Source organism: Thalassophryne amazonica, chromosome 4 (genome assembly GCF_902500255.1).
Source record: "Thalassophryne amazonica chromosome 4, fThaAma1.1, whole genome shotgun sequence".
Taxonomy (NCBI): Eukaryota; Metazoa; Chordata; class Actinopteri; order Batrachoidiformes; family Batrachoididae; genus Thalassophryne; species Thalassophryne amazonica.
In genome coordinates, this window is record NC_047106.1 from 29,351,360 (window position 1) to 29,372,525 (window position 21,166).

At 41.5% G+C, this 21,166-nt stretch overlaps 1 protein-coding gene across 1 annotated transcript in view; it reads left to right on the forward strand.

Annotated features, from left to right (window-relative positions):
- The window catches only part of drd2a (dopamine receptor D2a), a 188,377-nt gene extending 173,150 nt beyond the window's left edge, over positions 1-15,227 (forward strand). The window contains exons 4-8 of the mRNA XM_034169314.1: positions 4,461-4,597; positions 8,502-8,710; positions 11,984-12,070; positions 12,366-12,747; positions 14,471-15,227. Coding sequence (XP_034025205.1) covers positions 4,461-4,597; positions 8,502-8,710; positions 11,984-12,070; positions 12,366-12,747; positions 14,471-14,667 — 1,012 coding nt within the window. The 3' untranslated portion in view covers positions 14,668-15,227. The remainder of the gene's footprint in view (positions 1-4,460; positions 4,598-8,501; positions 8,711-11,983; positions 12,071-12,365; positions 12,748-14,470) is intronic.
- Positions 15,228-21,166: the final 5,939 nt, after the last annotated feature.

Here is a 21,166-nt window from a genome sequence, read left to right on the forward strand (position 1 = left end):
GACCGTGTCCCTCGGGGCACCCTGTGGGGAGTGCTCCGGGGTCCTTTGCTAAGGGCTATCCGGTCCCTGTACAACCGCAGCAGGAGCTTGGTTCGCATTGCCGGTAGTAAGTCAAACTTGTTTCCAGTGCACGTTGGCCTCCGCCAGGGCTGCCCTTTGTCACCGGTTCTGGTCATTATTTTTATGGACAGAATTTCTAGGCACAGCCAGGGTGTAGAGGGTGTTTGGTTTGGGAACCACAGAATCTCGTCTCTGCTGTTTGCGGACGATGTGGTTCTGTTGGCTTCGTCAAATCAGGACCTTCAGCGTGCACTGGGGCGATTTGCAGCTGAGTGTGAAGTGTCCGGGATGAAAATCAGCACCTCCAAATCCGAGGCCATGGTTCTCGACCAGAAAAAGGTGCTTTGCCCTCTTCAGGTCGGTGGAGTGTCCTTGCCTCAAGTGGAGGACTTTACGTATCTCGGGGTCTTGTTCACAAGTGAGGGACGGATGGAGCGTGAGATCGATAGACGGATCGGTACAGCATCTGCAGTGATGCGGTTGCTGTATCGGACCGTCATGGTGAACAGAGAGCTGAGTAGGGGGGCAAAGCTCTCGATTTACCGATCAATCTACATTCCGATCCTCACCTATGGTCATGAGATTTGGCTCATGACCGAAAGAACGAGATCGCGAGTACAAGCGGCCGAGATAAGTTTCCTCCGCAGGGTGGCTGGGCGCTCCCTTAGAGATAGGGTGAGGAGTTCGGTCACTTGGGAGGAGCTCGGAGTCGAGCCGCTGCTCCTCCACATCGAAAGGAGTCAGTTGAGGTGGCTCGGGCATCTTTTCCGGATGCCCCCTGGACGCCTCGCTGGAGAGGTGTTCCGGGCACGTCCCACAGGGAGGAGGCCCCGGGGAAGACCCAGGACACGCTGGATGGACTACATCTCTCGGCTGGCTTGGGAACGCCTTGGGGTTCCTCCGGAGGAGCTGGAGGAGGTGTGTGTGGATCGTGAGGTCTGGGCGGCTTTGCTTGAGCTGCTGCCCCCGCGACCCGACTCCGGATAAAGCAAAAGAAAATGGATGGATGGATGGATATTTTATGCAAACACTGAGCGATGCGACACAGTCACTGCCAGTATGACTGCAGTGTGATATACAGTGAGGAAAATAAGCATTTGAACAACCTGTGATTTTGCAAGTTCTCCCACTTAGAAATCATGGAGGGGTCTGAAATTTTCATCTTAGGTGCATGTCCACTGTGAGAGACATAATCTAAAAAAAATCCGGAAATCATAATGTAGGATTTTTTTTATAATTTATTTGTATGTTACTGCTGCAAATAAGTATTTGAACACCTAGCAACCAGCAAGAATTCTGGCTCACACAGACCTGTTAATTTTTCTTTGCCCTCTTATTCTGCACTCTTTACCTGTATTAACTGCACCTGTTTGAACTTGTTACCAGTATAAAAGACATCTGTTCACACACTCAATCAATCACACTCCAACCTGTCCACCAAGTCCAAAGAGCTGTCTAAGGACACCAGGGACAAAACTGTAGACCTGCACAAGGCTGGGATGGACTACAGGACAACAGGCAAGCAGCTTGGTAGAAGACAACTGATGACTCTTAATCACCCTTGGTCTGGGATTCCATGCAAGATCTCACTCTGTGGGGTAAGAATTATTCTGGGAAAGCTCAGAACTACACAGGAGGACCTGGTCAATGACCTGAAGAGAGCTGGGACCACAGTCACAAAGATTACATTAGTAACACATGATGCTGTCATGGTTTAAAATCCTGCAGGGCAGTAAGGTCCCCCTGCTCAAGCCAGCACATGTCCAGGCCCATTTGAAGTTCACCAGTGACCATCTGGATGATTCAGAGGAGACATGACAGAAGGTCATGTGGTCAGATAAGACCGGAATAGACCTTTTTGGAATCAACTCCACTTACCATGTTTAAAGGATGAGAACAACCCCAAGAAAACCATCCCAACCGTGAAGCATGGGGGTGGAAACATCATACTTTGGGGATGCTCTTCTGCAAAGGGGACAGGACAACTGCACCGTATTGAAGGGAGGATGGATGGGGTCATGTATTACGAGATTTTGGCAAACAACCTCCTTACCTCAGTAAGAGCATTGAAGATGGGTCATGGCTGGGTCTTCCAGCATGACAATGACCCCAAACACACAGCCAGGGCAACTAAGGAGGGGTAAGAAGCATTTTAAGGTCCTGGAATGGCCTGGCCAGTCTCCAGAGCTGAACTCTATAGAAAATCTTTGGAGGGAGAAGAAACTCCAAACCTGAAAGATTTGGAGAAGATCTGTATGGAGGAGTGAACCAAAATCCCTGCTACAATGTGTGCAAACCTGGTCAAGAACTACAGGAAATGTTTGACCTGTGTAACTGCAGACAAATGTTTCTGTACCAATTGTTAAGCTCTGTTTTTCTAGGGGGTCAAATTCTTATTTAATGCAATAAAATGCAAATTAATTATTTAATAATCATACAATGTGATTTTCTGGATGTTTTTTTAGATTCTGTCTCTCACAGTTGAAGTGTACCTACGATAAAAATTACAGACCTCTACATTCTTTGTAGGTGGGAAAACCTGCAAAACTGACAGGGGGTCAAATACTTATTTTCCCCACTGTATGTCTTTGCTGTAGCTGTTGAAAGTTGAAGAGCAAGAAGTACTTTTGTGTCAACCTGGTGGAAGTTGAAGGCAACTTAGAAAGTGGTAACTCTAACATATTAGCTACCTATGCGACGCTAGGTTGCATTAGCCAAAGGAAAATCTCTTTCAAAAACAGATTGGTAAAGTTTGCATTCTAGGTTATGAGGGTAATAGGTGGCAACAATCCATTCACTTCACATAATTTTCCATATATTATTGGGGCTGGATGTGCTAGTTAGCAGCAGCCCAGTCACTGTAAGCTTTCCATGTTAGCTTGGAAATGACTAATGATGTGTGGATCGATACTGAAAAATGATACCTCCGATACCAGATCTTTTTTAAAATTGATTCTCAAATAAAAATATTGATACTTTTGATACTTCGGTCATTTGTAGTAATGTATAATATTAACAGGAACACAGTGGAAAGTAACTAAACTATTGAGATATTGTCTAAATGGCACACGGTTGGTGGGAACGACTTTTTCTTCCACCTGGGTAAGTGAGTAATATGTAAGCGCAGCGGCACGCTGCTCAGTCAGTCAGTCACTCAGTCTCAGCGTGTACTCTGACACAATGGCAGAGTACAAAAGGAGTTATGTTTATAAAGGTTATGTTCATAATATAAATATGGTTATGAAATAAGTAACTAAATACAAATACATGCTTCAACAAATAGTTCAGCATGGAGTAATAATACATTAAATAATCTCACATCGGCAAAAAAGCCAAGATTTATTCAGGTAAGGTTTCCTTCCTTAACTGATCATTTAAAGTGGATTACATAGACTAGGTAATAAAACAGCAACGATGAACTAAGAAAAATATATTTTAGAAAAGATGGATAAAAATTGTTATTTACAGTCAATCTACTTTGCTTTAACTGTTTAAATGAATATTTTAAAAATTAGGTATTGACAAACGTGCGATTATTTTTGCATTTATTTATTTGATTAAATATTTTACTGGCAATTTCAATTTGAGTCAATCAGTGTTATAAAACAGCAAGTGTTCGTATCCCCTTATTGTAGGGTATTTGGAGCGATTACATACATTCAGTGCAAAGTATCGGTATCGGCTCAGTATCGCCGATACCAGCCTGAATTTTCCTCGCTATCAGATTGGAAAGGCAAATCGGTGGCATCGAACGTCAGTAGAACTGACTCAAAAATGAGTCTCCTCAGTTCACTTTTGAGAAAACAATGTATTCCATGAATACATGCTCATTGCGTAATGTCAAGTTGAATACCCAATTAGTGATTTTTTTTTTAAATAGATAACCATGCAGCCGTAATGCTACAGATATCTATATGACATGCAAAAGCTCCAGCCACTTCCAGTGAATTACATTGGTAATTGAGACAGCGCTGAAGGATTTTTAAAATGAGAAGAAAACAAAAGAAATAGTGTTATGAGTTCAAGCCTCTGTTCTTCCTAACAAGAGCTAATTTGTTCATTTACATACATTAGAATAATTTATTAGATGTCTGTAGACAAGTTGTTTTAATCCAGGTGCCCAATAAGCACTTACCAGGTAATTATTTTAAACAAATCTAATGAAAAAGATCACTTAAACAGACCTTTGGGATCACTGTGTAGGTATTTCTACTGTTATGATCTGTTTTATTTTAAGAGAACAAATTAAAATTATTAACAAAGAAAACTAAAAAGGGACTATGAGTTAGATGCAATAAACATTTATGACACATGAACTGACGTCTCGTCATATTTTCCCTGCTGTTTCATAAAAAGTGAAATGTCTGCACTTCTATGAAAAGTGTCTTTTTCTCTGACAGCTACACTGCGGTTGCCATGCCGATGCTGTACAACACTCGCTACAGCTCCAGGAGAAGGGTCACAGTAATGATCTCGGTGGTATGGGTGCTGTCGTTCGCCATATCATGCCCTGTTTTGTTTGGCCTGAATAACACAGGTGAGGAGAAAGCACACAAATGCACCTTTGCCTTCACAAACAAGACTTGTTCATCAGCTGTGACTAAACTGGCTGTGCTGGGTTATTCGTGTGCAAATCTCCTACGGGGTACAGCATATACTTTACCACGCGTGCACTGTGCTGTACACTCCGAGCACGGTTCAGTAAAAAACATACCTACTGCTATTCTTGTCCATATTTTAATATTACACTATCCAATCAGAATGTTCAAATGTCACTGCCCATTCAGAGTCCCTGCGAGGTGAATACCTGCTACGGAAACACAATTACATTTTCCGAAGGCTTATAGACCTAATGGTCCCAGTAAAGCTCTTATTTCATACCACAATGTGAAACTTAGTTCAAAATGATAACTATGATGAGCTGGCCTGAGCCACATAGATAGGTTTTTTTCCACAGAACAGGACCTTCAATGAGGGATAACAGTAAATTCAGGTTCAGATTATGGGTTTTTAGCAGAAGATGGCCAGGTTCTGAGGTTTCCCTTTGAAATTCAGCAATCCTCTATAATGGCTGTCCTGTAATGTGGCTTCAGCAACATATATGGACTTTTAACTGTTTCCTATCTGTGGTGGCAAATCCAACAACAGCAACCCAAAACTCAGCTCCTACATATGGCAGCTATGGACACATGGATTTCCACCCAGGAAATCCAGATGACTCACTCCATCCTGACAGTCACAAGGTCATGCCTTCCTCTGCGTTATATACTTGAGAAGGATTTTAAAACCTTCTTTCAATGATGCACAATTTGACATTCAAACAAAAAACTCCATTTACAATCCAGATGTTGCACTGGCGGGGCAGCACAGTGGCTTAGTGGTTAGCACTGTTGCCTCACAGCGAGAAGGTCGTGGGTTCAATTCCCCTGGCCTTTCTGTGTGGAGTTTGCATGTTCTCCCCGTGTTTGCGTGGGTTTCCTCCGGGTGCTCCGGTTTCCTCCCACATCCAAAGACATGCGGGTTAGGTGTATCGGAATCTTTAAATTGTCCGTAGGTGTGTCTGTGTTTGTTTGTCTGTTTGTGGCCTTGCGTCAGACTGGTGTCCTGTCCTGGGTGTACCCCACCTCGCTTTCTATGACCGCCTCGCGACCCTTAATTGGACTAAGCTGTAGAAGATGAATGAGTGGCCTTGAAGGAGAAATGAATATAACAGCCTATTTTACGTACAATTATGAAGTTGCTTGTAGTACTAATTCATGTGAAGGCCATACCACTTGAAGTTACCCATTTCAGACTGGTCATCAATATTTGACAAATTCTACAACCCAGGTCAGGTCCCAGATGGACCTAATGTTACAGGAGAAATAGGGCAGAATTGAGCATAATTTACATGTAACTCTGAGGAATATACTGTCATTGGAAATATAGATTAAAGTGATGAAAATGATCCCTATCACTCAGTGGTTAATAATAATAATCCAATCAGTCGGTCAATAACCTGATCCTCGACCTTGGAGTATTAACTTTTATTTTAGGCAAACAAACACATACACTAGACCATAAGGTGTCAAAGGGTAACCAACATCAAATAAAGTGTTCTAATTGACACCAACAATCTTTCAGCTCACCCTGAGAATCACTATTTATTCAGGGTCCTTGTGATTACAATTTCAATTCAATTATTTAGTTTATAAAAGTGCCAACTCACGACAGCGTCGCCCCAAGACGCTTCACACTAACAGTTCAAAAACAGTTTATAATGACTTAAAAACAACAAATTTAAAAAACACAAAGAATAAAATTTGAAAAGAATTTAAAAAGAATGCAACGCCCTAACCATAGCACTGATGAAATAGATGTGTCTTGAGTCTTGACTTGAATGTCTCCAGAGTATCAGACTGCCTTATTGACACTGAAAGACCAAGACTCCATTCTCCAAGACTCCAAGATTCCATTCCAAGACTGCATGGTGGTGGAACTTTGATGCTAACTAGCGACCTGAGCTGACGACTACATGTTTTTGGAGCAAGATAATGCTGGAATTACTTTGTGTGAAATGAGGTTACTTTGAAAAACTCAGATGAGGAGTACTGGAGTATTGTTAATGTCAGCTATAGAGCATTTCAAAAAGGCAAAGGCTAAATGACCAACCGTTGGGCAGATAAATATAATGTCTTACCTTATTCGTCCAACCGTTGGGCAGATAAGTCATACATTGAACATTACATGCCCAACCGTTGGGCAGATAAATATAATGTCTTACCTTATTCGTCCAACCGTTGGGCAGATAAGTCATACATTGAACATTACATGCCCAACCGTTGGGCAGATAAATATAATGTCTTACCTTATTCGTCCAACCGTTGGGCAAATAAGTCATACATTGAACATTACATGCCCAGCCGTTGGGCAGATAAATATAATGTCTTACCTTATTCGTCCAACCGTTGGGCAGATAAGTCATACATTGAACATTACATGCACAACCATTGGGCAGATAAATATAATGTCTTATCTTATTTGCTCAACCGTGATCGTGTATTTGACACATTTGGTGCATCTAAACTACGTTTTTTTACACCACTTTTTAAGGCTCTATTGTGGCGTATGTTTGACACATTTAACGGCGCCGTCTTTAATTACTGCAAAAACACCGCAATGGATCAAAACAGACAAACTTCATAAGTATTTTGAACGGAAGCCTGTTAACGACAAAACAGATTTTGAACAAAATGCTGCTTGTTGGCTGTAAGATGGTGTTAGTTTGACACTGTTCCCTGGGTGTGATGAGCCAAACAGAACCGTTTTAGATCACAGCCCCTCCACGGGCTGTGAACCCTCCCCCAGCCGGCAAGAAAATATCTGCCTTTTTTTCTCTCCGGCATTGAAACCAGAAGTGAGCTTACAAGTGCCCTCATTGGTCGGTTGTGGTTGGGCGTATATGTGCGCGTATTTACTTTATTGAATCAATGGTTGGGTGTATAGCCACTCCGTTTCAAAAATGCCCACTTTCCACCTATCTGTGGCAGATCGAGGGACTGGTAGTCTGCCTCAGCGATTACCATCCTGGACCAGAGATGGTTCCATAGTGTGTGGAATGCAATGACGTGGCACAAGTGCCTGCTCCCAGACATGACCTGATCTTCCCATGAGGCAGATCATAACCGTCATAACTTTGAGATATTTCATAAACAAAAAGATAAACTAAGACAGACAGACTGTTGGGTTTTGGCAGAGGGATGAGTACCTTCTTAAACATACTTTAATCAAACGACTGTAGAGTGGCAGAGTGTGGGACAGTAAAGTCAGTTAACCCCGTCGACAAACACACTACCCACTAAACATCAGACATCTCAGGGATGTTCTATGGACCCTACAAACACAATATAGACATGGTCTGCAGGTCAATAAGACGCCTAATGTTTAGTAGCTATCCGCCTCAGTGCCAACAGCAGCAGCTGTGTAGTGTGAGTTTTTATTTAAATGAACTTAGTTTCTGGTCTTCAGTCAAGATTCTGAAAGCGATGTTCTTGTTTCAGCAGTGTCATCTCAGCATGTGGTCCTGTGCGAAAAGGAAAGTAAAGCAGCTGCTGTAGCAAATTGACCTCAGCTTTAAATGTGAATCGCTCAAATCGAAAATTAACAGCCAACGTGTGCGAGGGGAAAATTAGGATGACGTGATCTCCGGGGCAGATGGAAAGCCAGTGGCAGCAGCCATAAAATGAGGGTTATTTGACGAAAGTGGAAATCAGGTTTGATGTAATAGCGACTGTGTGAATGACCCCCAGAGGAGCTGAAGCTCAGAATAGATATGCTTCTCAATGGCAGAGCAGCTCTTGATTTGTAAGACGGAGGCACAGGAGGTGCCGCCGTTTACCGCAGAAGCCTCACAGGAGTCACGTGGCTCACATCTGATATTGATGATGTGCTCGTCTCTCCAGCTACTCGTGATGAATCTCTCTGTGTGATCGCCAACCCGGCCTTTGTGGTGTACTCCTCCATCGTGTCCTTCTATGTCCCCTTCATCGTCACACTGCTGGTTTATGTGCAAATTTATGTGGTGCTGAGGAAGCGAAGGAAACGTGTCAACACCAAACCAAAGCAGCGCGTCTTTCAGGCTGCCGACCCCGATGTGACCAATTCCCTGAAGGTGAGCGAATGCAGCAACATGGTTCCACTTTACAGCACTGTTGGATATAAAGTCAATGCCTTTGTCATTCTGTCCTCCTCTTAGTGCTTCAGACGGTTGAAAAATAAATGGCATCACAGAACGTGGAGTAAATCTGTTGCTTTTTGAGTTCATTTATTTTCTTTTTGAAACTCTGATCAGTAATGTTCTAACAGTGATCAATGACAGTGTGTGATGTACCAACATGAAAAAGATTGATTTCCTCTCAGTAAAATCACAAACTCAAACAGTAGAGGATTACTTACATCCAAGACATTTGCAGCTGTATCCCCCTGTAGGGCAATAAAATTTTTTTCCTTAAAATTCGACACACAATACCCCATAATGACAATGAGAAAAAAGTTTTTTTTTTTTTCATTTTTGCAAAATTATTAAAAAAGAAAGAAAGAAAGAAAGAAATCACGTACATAAGTATTCACAGTCTTTGCCATGAAGATACAAATTGAGATCAGGTGCATCCTGTTTCCACTGATCATCCTTGAGATGTTTCTACAGCTTAATTGGAGTCCACCTGGGGTAAACTGAGTTGATTAGACATTATTTGGAAAGGCACACACCTGTCTATATATAAAACAGTTGACAGTGCATGTCAGAGCACAAACCAAGCATGAAATCAAAGGAATTGTCTGTAGACCTCTGAGACAGGATTGTCTCGAGGCAGAAATGTGGGGAAGGGTACAGAAACATTTCTGCTATTTGAAGGTCCCAATGAGCACAGTGGCCTCCATCATCCATAAACAGAAGAAGTTTGGATCCACCAGGACTCTTCCTAGAGCTGGCCACCCGTCTAAACTGAGTGATCGGGGGAGAAGGACCTTAGTCAGGGAGGTGACCAAGAACCCAATGGTCACTGTGTCAGACCTCCAGCATTCCCTGTGGAAAAAGGAGAACCTTCCAGAAGGACAACCATCTCTGCAGCAATCCACCAATCAGGCCTGTATGGTAGAGTGGTCAGACGGAAGACACTTCTTAGTAAAAGGCACATGACAGCCCACCTGGAGTTTGCCAAAAGGCACCTGAAAGACTCTCAGACCATGAGAAACAAAATTGTCTGGTCTGATGAGACAAAGGTTGAATTCTTTGGCATGAATGACAGGTGTCATGTTTGGAGGAAACCAGGCACCATCCCTACAGTGAAGCATGATGGTGGGAGACTAATCAGGATTGAGGGAAAGATTAATGCAGCAATGTACTGAGACATTCTGGATGAAAACCTGCTCCAGAGTGCTCTTGACCTCAGACTAGGGTGACAGGTCATCATTCAGCAGGACAGTGACCCTAAGCACACATCCAAGATATCAAAGGAGTGGCTTCAGGACAATTCTGTGAATGTTCTTGAGTAGTCCAGCCAGAGCCTGGACCTGAATACGATTGAACATCTCTGGAGAGACATGAAAATCGCTGTGCACCAATGCTCCCCAACCAGCCTGATGGAGCTTGAGAGGTGCTGCAAAGAGGAATGGACAAAACAGCCTAAAGATCGGTGCACCAAGCTTTTACATTAATATTCAAGAAGACTTAAGGCTATAATTGCTGCCAAAGGGGTACATCAACAAATTACTAAGCAAAGAGTGTGAATTTGCAAACATTAAAAAAATACTGTTTATACTGTCATTATGGGGTGTTGGGAATAGAATTTTGAGGGAAAAATGAATTTACTCCATTTTGGAATAAAGCTGTAACATAACAAAATGTTAAAAAAGTGAAGTTCTCTACTTTTCAGATTCGCTGTAAGCGTTGCAGTGCACAACTTTACTTGGGTTTTCGTGGACATGTACATAAAACTACTTAAATGAGCTCATACAGCAGCATATTGGCAAATTAGGAGGGCATAGTCCATAAAATTACACATCCACTGAATTTTTCAGTTGAGTTTAGTAAAATTGATGGCAGCTGTCCACTGGGGGGGAAAGTGTAGAATTAAGCAATATTTATGACAGCTTGTTAATTTGAAATACATTCAAAAGCTAAAAACTGCTTAATGTTCAAACATGTTAAACAAGCAGTAAATCCATGAATTATTTAAGGAGACTTTCAGAATTATCACATAAGATTACATGAGGTTTATCAATGGTTCATTATACAAAATAAGGTCCAACGCGAAGACAACTTCATAAAATATAGACAGGACCCAATCAATCAAATCCTGCACTGCTGAGTAATTACAGAGAAGAATTTTAAAATTTAAGTCACCCCAGATTGTTACGTCACGAAAAAGGTGAAGACGGCCCTTACGTATCCAGCTTATTTGACATAATCATAGCATCATAGAGTGCTGTGCTTGGTCTCTTTATGTTGAGCAGAAGGTAAGCTTTTTGACTATATCCATATATTGGCATTTTGGTGAAAAATAAAACATTTCCAACTTCTCCTTAAAAGTACACAACATAAGAGTGTCGGTTGCAATGTAAAGCCCCGGTCACACGACACTAACGAAGGACACCGAAGCCAGAACGAAACAAGAAATCTGGACTTACGTTGACTTTCGGAGACATCGTTTAACTGTTGTCCAGCTTTGTTCCTGTAGCTGCCACATTCATCAGAATTTTCAAACTGTTGAAAAATGTGACCGAATTCCAGTGAAAACTTCAGTTCATCCATATACCGCTTTGCTTTCTGTCTTGACGGTTCCTCGTCGTTTGCGTAGTTTCCATACCGTCAACATTCTGTTTGACTGTCATCCAACTTCGTCCAATGTCTTGCACGAACGTTGATGATATCTGAACGGATCAATAACTAAAGATCCGATGAGCTGAACATGACTTGTCCATGTGTGAGATGAAAAGCAACATTGTTATAGAGAAACAATCGTGGAAAGAACATTTTATCAACTACTTTACGCACGTTCCAGCCGTCTGTGGCTGGAAAGGCTGTGTGCATACGTACACGCACGTTTGCATGGTTCATTTGGATTTTGTTTAAAATGTCATGGTCGGCATTCGCATTCCTTTTTCTTTTGTTAGTTTCAGTTTTGTCACGTTCCTTTATGCACTCTTGAGTCGCAGGTTTTTTCGGGGATGGGAGAAGTGCAGGCTCAAAGTTGACTCAACTGATGTCCTTAAGCTCATTAAACTAAACAAAAAAAAAAAAGAAGAAGATCTGTACAGCTGCTGGCATTAAATGTTTTTCTCAGTTTTATCTTTGTGTACAGTGCGGTGGGCAGCAGGACTTTTTAGTTGGCAGTTGATTGACTCCTATCGCTCTTTTTAACCAACACAGCTGTTTTCATTCCAGGATAAGTGCACTCATCCTGAAGATGTGCAACTTTGCACCATGAATATTAAGTCTAATGGGGTTTTTCCTGGCAAGAAGAAGAAAGTGGTGAGTTTTCATTCTTTTTATTTTGTTCAGACTTTCTTTTCCTCTCAGTAGTCCGATTCCCTGAAGGAGAATTTGTTTTGCCTGTTCAATATTTGGCACAAGCCGTCACCTTGCATTTGCACTCCAAAAAGAAATAAAAAAAATCCTTAAAGAGTTCCTTTTCTGCTGCTGTGAACACACAAAGTCCACACCGAAGGATGACTGAAGCATAACTTAGGTATTCATTAGCTCACATTTTAGTCTTTAGTCTGACACCTCTTTCATATTCACATCCATGCTTCTATTTTCATTAAAGATTTTCATCAAAGATGGAGCCATTGAGGGGGAAGATATGGAGCTGGATGAGCTGAACAGTGGCAGCAGCCAGAAACACAAGCCGCAGCCTCACTGTGCTCTCGGAGATACGCCAGCCACCAGCCACCCACCACTGATGCCCAACAAATCCAACGCGAGCCCCACCTCCACGCCCCCGACGCCTCCTGACGACGCAAGATCAGAAAGAAATGGAGACCCCGCCAAAGAAGTGGTGAGGGATCCAGCGCCTGTTGTAGCCAAAGCCTTCCAGACGCAGGCCTTACCTAATGGTAAAACCCAGACCTCCGTGAGGGGTATGAGCAAGAGGAAGATTTCCCAGCAGAAGGAGAAGAAGGCGACTCAGATGTTAGCCATCGTCCTTGGTATGTCGGCCATACGCCATCTGTTTTTCTATTTCAACTTAATAATATTACAATTAAATGAATGATCACATACACCATATAGTACATGAGTAGACACAAAATAATAATACTTTTCTATAGAATATAATTACTTATCATATACCTATAAATGATACGCCAATATGATTGGATAAAACACTAAAGAATAATAAATAGCAATACACCCTTTTCGCGGACGGGTAATATTTTTCATACCACCTCAGTAATCAGCCAATCCGGAAAGCGGAGTGGTCAGAGGAACTGTGACATACTGGTGAGTCACTATTAATAATTTCTTACGTGTCCAACCTCGTAGGTTGATCGTTAAAATTAAATTCGTTAGTTCTAAAAGCCATAATAATTATTTACAGGAAAACGTTCTATTTTTTTTTCAACTAAGGTTTGAACTTTGAGTGTTTACACAGGAGAGAAAAGTGAGAAAATGTTAATGCCTGTTTGAGAAAAGTGTATAAAGTGTGTAGTGAGGGGTTTTACAGCCTTAAAACATCTACAGTAATTGTAAAAAATAACACTGACTACTTTGCGGATTTCGCCTATCGTGGGTTATGAACAACTTGATAACTGATAATATTAAGGCTTTTTTAAGGTATCATGCTAATTTTTTATTTTATGCATTCTGTCAAATCTTTTAGGAAAGGAAATGTTTTATTAATAAATGACTGTAAAAAGCTCAGCATAATCCAAACACAACATTCTGTCACAAATTGAAATCAAATATATTAGTATAGAGGATCATATTTGCATTGTTGCAGTGCGGCTAGTATATCGACAATGTTGAGCTAATGTAGCGGCTTGGTCTGCGCTGTATTTGACGCCTCTCATTTGCTCTCTTCGGGACGCAAACTCATGATTTCCGGCATGGGAGGTGGACGCTCTGACCAGTCGGCTAAAACCCGGGCTCTGAATGGCCAGAGTATGCTTTGGCTGCTGGGGGAGTGAGGCCTACTGACTACCACAAGCACAGCGACTTTTGCTGGCCTCCATCACACTAATTAGCATATATAATTATATGACCACAACTGCAAAGTTAAAATAACAAAGTCAGCTGCTGCACACACATTATGTGCTCACAAACACCAAGGATGCTAACTAGCCTAACTAGCTAGCTTAATGAGCAATATTTATTAAGCTGAGCTAGCTTGATAGCTTCACTAAACAAAAAACAAAATAAATCACTCAAAGTGAATGTTTGTCTCCTGTTCACAACTAAAACCTAATGTGCAACATTTTATTTAATGCTTTTGAAATAACATTCATCACTAAATAATATTGCAATGTGAAACTATTGATGAAGGAAAATACTTCCATTTTGATGTCTTCAAGGGGAGTTAACGGAACTTGTTTTTAATACAAATTATTTGTCATTATTTAACATGTGCTGAGGTTGACCAGTTTGTTAATTAAATTATTTCATCATAAAAGACTTACCACCACTGACATAAAATACATGTAAGCTACTAGTATTGCAGAGCGATGCATCATTTTGTGAGCTTGATCAATGAATTCTAGTTAAATAAACAACTCAATGTGGAAATGACAAGTCCAGCAATGATGCAACAGCAGGAAAAAGTTATGATCAGTGGTGGCCAGTGTAACGCCCACATTTGAGTATCTAATGAAACAGACTTTCCTTTATACTGCTCATCTGCGCTTCACTAATATTTGTCTTTTTCTGACTCCTTAGGTGTGTTCATCATATGCTGGCTGCCGTTTTTCATTACGCATATCTTGAACACCCACTGCACAAAATGCAAAGTCCCTGCTGAGATGTATAATGCTTTCACATGGCTGGGATACGTGAATAGCGCTGTAAATCCCATCATATACACCACCTTTAACATCGAGTTCAGAAAAGCATTCATTAAGATCCTGCACTGTTGAAGTGTAGAATCTGATCAGACTGATGAAGAGAGTGATCTTTTCTGGCAAATACCTCATCCTGTTTGGGAAAACGCAACAAGGAGAAACAAATTTTTGCAAGCTGAAAGAACTGGGCGGCTGCAAAACAGACAGAAAGGCATGTTGGCTCATATGTGAATTATTTGTGGAGTCGTGTTCTCCAAATCATTGAATGTAAAACAACAATTGTCTATAGCGACAACATGTTTAATGGTGAAAAAGAAAAATGTGACATTGTTCTCTACAAATCATTGTGTTTGTAATGTAAGGATCCATCTATGTACATGATGCACATACAAATTGCAAACTTGCTATTTTTTTGTGTGTGCGCATTTTATCTTTGGACAATATACATTTCCTGCAGCTCTTCTAGATATCAGTGTTCATTGCAGAATTAAAACAGACACACAAGAGCTCCTAACTAGAGCCCGATTGATATATCAGTTGGCCGATAATACCGGCCCATATGAGCCTTTCATGAACATATCAGTATCAGCCTTATTTTTGCCAAAAATAAACTTTTATTTTACTGAATAAATGCAGAAAAAAAACCTTTGATTGTTGGAAATGGTGTCATAGCATGGTCTGTCCATCAAAGGGTGCTCTGACATTACATTGCTATCAAGCATTGCTGGGACCACATCACCCCTTGGTTACATTAGCCACAAGAGACAGAGGCAAAGGAACTAACTGCTGTTCATTTTCAATCAGAGTGGGTGTTTGACAATGATAAGGGACACGTGGTTTCTGTGCCACTAGTTAGATTGGGCCAAAATACATGAGAAATCTATTTTATGCAAACACTGAGCGATGCGACACAGTCACTGCCAGTGTGACTGACTGCAGTGCGATATACAGTGAGGAAAATAAGCATTTGAACACCCTGTGATTTTGCAAGTTCTCCCACTTAGAAATTATGGAGGGGTCTGAAATTTTCATCTTAGGTGCATGTCCACTGTGAGAGACATAATCTAAAAAAAATCCGGAAATCACAATGTATGATTTTTTTTATAACTTATTTGTATGTTACTGCTGCAAATAAGTATTTGAACTCCTACCAACCAGCAAGAATTCTGGCTCACACAGACCTGTTAATTTTTCTTTAAGAAGCCCTCTTATTCTGCACTCTTTACCTGTATTAATTGCACCTGTTTGAACTTGTTACCTGTATAAAAGACACCTGTTCACACACTCAGTCAATCATACTCCAACCTGTCCACTATAGCCAAGACCAAAGAGCTGTCTAAGGACACCAGGGACAAAATTGTAGACCTGCACAAGGCTGGGATGGGCTACAGGACAACAGGCAAGCAGCTTGGTAGAAGGCAACAACTGTTATGATTATTTATTAGAATGTGGAAGAAACACAAGATGACTGTCAATCTCCCTCGGTCTGGGATTCCATGCAAGATCTCACTTTGTGGGGTAAGGATGATTCTGAGAAAGCTCAGAACTACACAGGAGGACCTGGTCAATGACCTGAAGAGAGCTGGGACCACAGTCACAAAGATTACATTAGTAACACATGATACTGTCATAGTTTAAAATCCTGCAGGGCAGCAAGGTCCCCGTGCTCAAGCCAGCACATGTCCAGGCCCATTTGAAGTCCACCAGTGACCATCTGGATGATCCAGAGGAGGCATAGGAGAAGGTCATGTGGTCAGATGAGACCAGAATAGAGCTTTTTGGAATCAACTCCACTTACCATGTTTAGAGGATGAGAACAACCCCATGAAAACCATCCCAACCGTGAAGCATGGGGGTGGAAACATCATACTCTGGGGGTGCTCTTCTGCAAAGGGGACAGGACGACTGCACCATATTGAAGGGATGATGGATGGGGTCATGTATTGCGAGATTTTGGCAAACAACCTCCTTCCCTCAGTAAGAGCATTGAAGATGGGTCATGGCTGGGTCTTCCAGCATGACAATGACCCCAAACACACAGCCAGGGCAACTAAGGATGGGCTCCGTAAGAAGCATTTCAAGATCCTGGAGTGGCCTGGCCAGTCTCCAGACCTGAACTCAGTAGAAAATCTTTGGAGGGAGCTGAAACTCCAAACCTGAAAGATTTGGAGAAGATCTGTATGGAGGAGTGGACCAAAATCCCTGCTGCAATGTGTGCAAACCTGGTAAAAAACTACAGGAAATGTTTGACCTTTGTAATTGCAAACAAAGGCTACTGTACCAAATATTAACACTGATTTTCACAGGTGTTGAAATACTTATTTGCAGCAGTAACATACAAATAAATTAAAAAAATCATACATTGTGATTTCCGGATTTTTTTTTTGTTTTGTTTTTTTTTTTTGTTTTTTTTAGATTATGTCTCTCACAGTGGACATGCACCTAAGATGAAAATTTCAGACCCCTCCATGATTTCTAAGTGGGAGAACTTGCAAAATCACAGGTTGTTCACATACTTATTTTCCTCACTGTATGTTGGTTGGCTGTTTGTTATACACTCACTCATCTTCAACCGCTTAGTCCAATTAAGGATCGTGGGGGACTGGAACCTATCCCAGCACTCAGAGTGCGAGGCGGGGTACAGCCACATATAGACAAACAAACACGTTCACTCCCACATGCACACCTACGGAGAATTTTAAAGTTTTTAATCCGGAATCTGGAGCACCCAGAGAGAACCCACGCAAACATGGAGAGAACATGCAAACTCCACACAGACAGGGCACAGGTGGGAATTGAACCCATGACCTTCTCACTGCAAGGCAACAGTGCTAACCACTAATCCACCATGCTGCCCAGTTGTTGGTTATATTTATAGTTAAATAATGAAATAAGGTGGAGACCTTGTGTGCCCCGTGACCATTATGGTAACCAAGTGGAGGAGGTGATGCATTGTAACCCAACAGTTGTGAAGGTGGATGAAGACTGCAGCAGGTCCTCAGACCCAGATCATCTGAGATATCCCAGCCATCAGACTAGGCTAAGGATCTGTCAAGGACTGTGTGTTTGTTTGGATGCAACAGGCACCTCAAGATTGACCCTGGATGTAGATTTTTTTCTGCATCCTCCCGCACTTGACGATCTTCCTCACTACCGAGGGATTGCTGTGATGGATTAAAACATCAAGTCTCAGCTATTTTTGTTTGTGATAAGGGTTTGATAATGAAATGTTAGGAATCATTGTCATTTTATGTATATATCAGGAGATATCTTGTCATTATATATTCTTTTTTACTCCCAATGTCAGTATCCCCCCCACCAAAGAAAAAAAAACATTGGTTGGGCTCTACTTGTAACCATCCTGATTGGAACGTGTGCGCAACACAAAATGTTTTAATTGCAGTATCATGTGATGATGCCAATATCCACATATTTGCAATTTTCTATACTGATTATTTAAATCATGTTATTATTATTTGCTGTACATTCTTTTATCTGAAGAGATTAAATGTTATTATATGCCTGAAATAGAAATGTGATGCATGCTACACTGCTCTGCTACTTGACCTCTCATGAAATGTATGTTTAAAATACACACATACACACAAAAGGCCAATAAAAGATATGAGACCCTGTAATGTACCACAAGAATGTCACAAGTGTTTGCCGTGTGTCTACACTCATGAATGATTTTAAAATCTATTTTTTGTTTCGTTTTTTCCTCTTTACAGCCGAGTTGCAGTTTGAATGATGTTGTTTACTGTGAGTGAGGCTGAACCTGCTGCAGCCGAGTTGTTTGGTGGCTACCTAATGATCTGCATTTGGATTTAGCAGTTTCCAGGTGTAATGAATGTGAATGAGTTGAACGCCCGAAGCAGATTTCCCAGGGCCTTAGCACTGTTCAAACAAACACCAACACCAACTAAAAATAGTCCAACAAACAAAAGCATATTTATTATTAATGTCAGTTAGTGTGCATAAAAATGACATCAAATCACGTGAAATAGCAGCTGCTTTCATATCATGTTGAGAAGACAAACATTTTGTGTAAAATTTGAATTTTGCTGATCAAATATCAGACAGCTTTGTGACATACTTATTTTTCTTATACAAGATGCTGCTGGTGATACAGTGAACAAATACTGAAAACCTCATCATCATCCTCCAGCATTATCTTGATTGTATTGACAAAGCTGGGCTGGATCTGGATGAAAAATGCAGATATGAGTGTTTGGGTTCCTGTATGTAGTGTTTGGTACCCTGTATGTAGTGTTTGGTACCCTGTATGTAGTGTTTGGTACCCTGCACACTAGCGGTAGTGCAGAATGTTGTAATTCCATGTGTGTGAGCGGATTTCACCAAGCGTCCTAAGATTATTCCTTGACAGAGCATCTCCTGATCATTAATGTTTGGAGCAGAGTGGTCAAAGTTCAAGGTTAAGGTTAAGGTAGTCACATAGCCTGATGGGAAAGGTGGCACCCGCCTCCTCGCTTTCCAGCCATTGGTCTAAATGGGATTCAGACTAGTGACCTTTTGCACGATCATCGAATGCTCTGACCGCTGGGCCCTGACAGTCCATGAGAGTAGGGATATGGAGGTGATGCAAAACTTCCAAAGACATGCAGGTTAGTGTTTGTCTGTCTGTGTGTGCTGGCTCTGTGATTGGCTGGCGGCCTGTTGAGGTTGTACACATCTTTTGACCAGTGACCTCTGGGACAGGCTCCAGCCACCCATGACTTTAACAGAAATAAGCAGGTTTAGAAAATGAATGAATGTTATGAGTGATGTTGCGATAACATCCCAAAGACATCATGAAATTAAGTTTCCATAATCCAGCAAATAATAATAATAATAATTGTAATACATTTTATTTATAAAGCACTTTTCAAAACACTCAAAGACGCTGTACAGTACAATTTAAATCACCATAAAACTGGATAAAAACAATCAATTCAAATATTAAAAGCAGATCTGAACAGGTGGGTTTTGAGTCCTTTCTTGAAAATGGGGAGGTCTGGCCAGTCGCGGAGCTGTTGGGGCAGTGAGTTCCAGAGGGTGGGGGTGGCAATGGAGAAGGCTCTCTCACACCAGGTTCAGAGATTGGTCCTACAGGAGAGGGACAAAAGGTGGAATGTGGTGATGAACAGGTCAGTGAGGTATGGAGAGAGGGGCCAGATTGTAAAGGGCTTTGAATTGGATGCGGTTAGGAACAGGGAGCCAGTGGGGGTTCTGAAGGACTGGGGTCATGTGTTCATGTGAGTGGGTGTGAGTGAGAATGCGGGCTGCAGAGGTCTGAATGTATTGAAGTTTGTTGAGTGATTTGGATGGAATGCTATAGAGGATGTTATTGTAATAATCGATTCTGGAAGTGATGAAAGCATGAATGAGAGTTCCAGCTGAGGAAAATGAAATGGACGGGCGGAGATTAGCATTGTTTTTGAGACAAAAGAAAGCAATCCGAGTGATTTGTTTAATGTGGTGTTCGAAGGTGAGCTGAGGATCAAAGTAAATATACCAAGGTGTCGGATGAGAGGGACGGTGACAGAGTGGTGTTGTCAGTGTGCTGAGTGACGTTGTGTGCAGATTTAATGATGTTTTTGGGTCCAATTATGATGATGTCTGTTTTGGCACTGTTAAATTTGAGAAAGTTGTGATTCATCCAGGTTTTGATTTCTGTAAGGCAGTGAGTGAGTGTGGACTGTGTTGTGGTGTTTATTGATTTTGTGGAGATGTACAGTTGTATATCATCAGCATAGCAGTGAAAGTGGAGACCATGGCAGCAGATGATGTTACCGAGGGTAAGTATGTAGATAATGAACAGCACTGAACCTTGAGGGACACCTTCTAACAGAGAAGCAATGGGGACCAGAAGTTGTTTATATGGATGTAGGTAAGACTTCAGTCCAGTGATGTTTAGGGTGTTCTTGAGGCGGAAGAGGAGGCTGGAGTGGCTGATGGTGTCAAATGCAGCGGTGAAGTCCAGGAGGATGAGAAGGAGGTTATTTGTGACTTTAAGTAGAGCTGTTTGTGTGCTGTGTTTTGGTCTGAAGCCGGATTGGAAAGGTTCAAATAAACTGATGGAGTTTAAGTGTGTTTGAATTGTGCAGCTATGACACACTCAAGGATTTTAGACAGAAATGGTAAATTGGAAATAGGTCAGAAATTACTGGGATTATCAGTGTCAAGGCCAGGTTTTTTTTATTATGGGGGTGATAGCTGCCAGCTTGAGAGACTCAAGCCAGAACCCATGACAATAACTGTACAGTACTTGAGGAAAGTGAAGAGTTTATTATGGCTGTGATCAGAGGAGAGATTATTGGAAAACATGTTTTGAGGAAAGAAGAAGGAATGGGTTCTTGGGTGCAGGTGGGAGTTTTGATGCCGTTGAACAGTTTGAATAAATCAGCTGAGGAAATGGAGGAGAACTGGAGTGGAGCTGTGAGGAGACAAGTCAGGTGGTGGAGTTGAATGGGAGGTGGAGAGACTGAGAGAACTGTAGATGTTGTCAACTTTGGTCTGAAAGAAAGAAAGAAAATCGTTACATTTAGAGAGTGAAAAATGAGGAGGTGGTGTC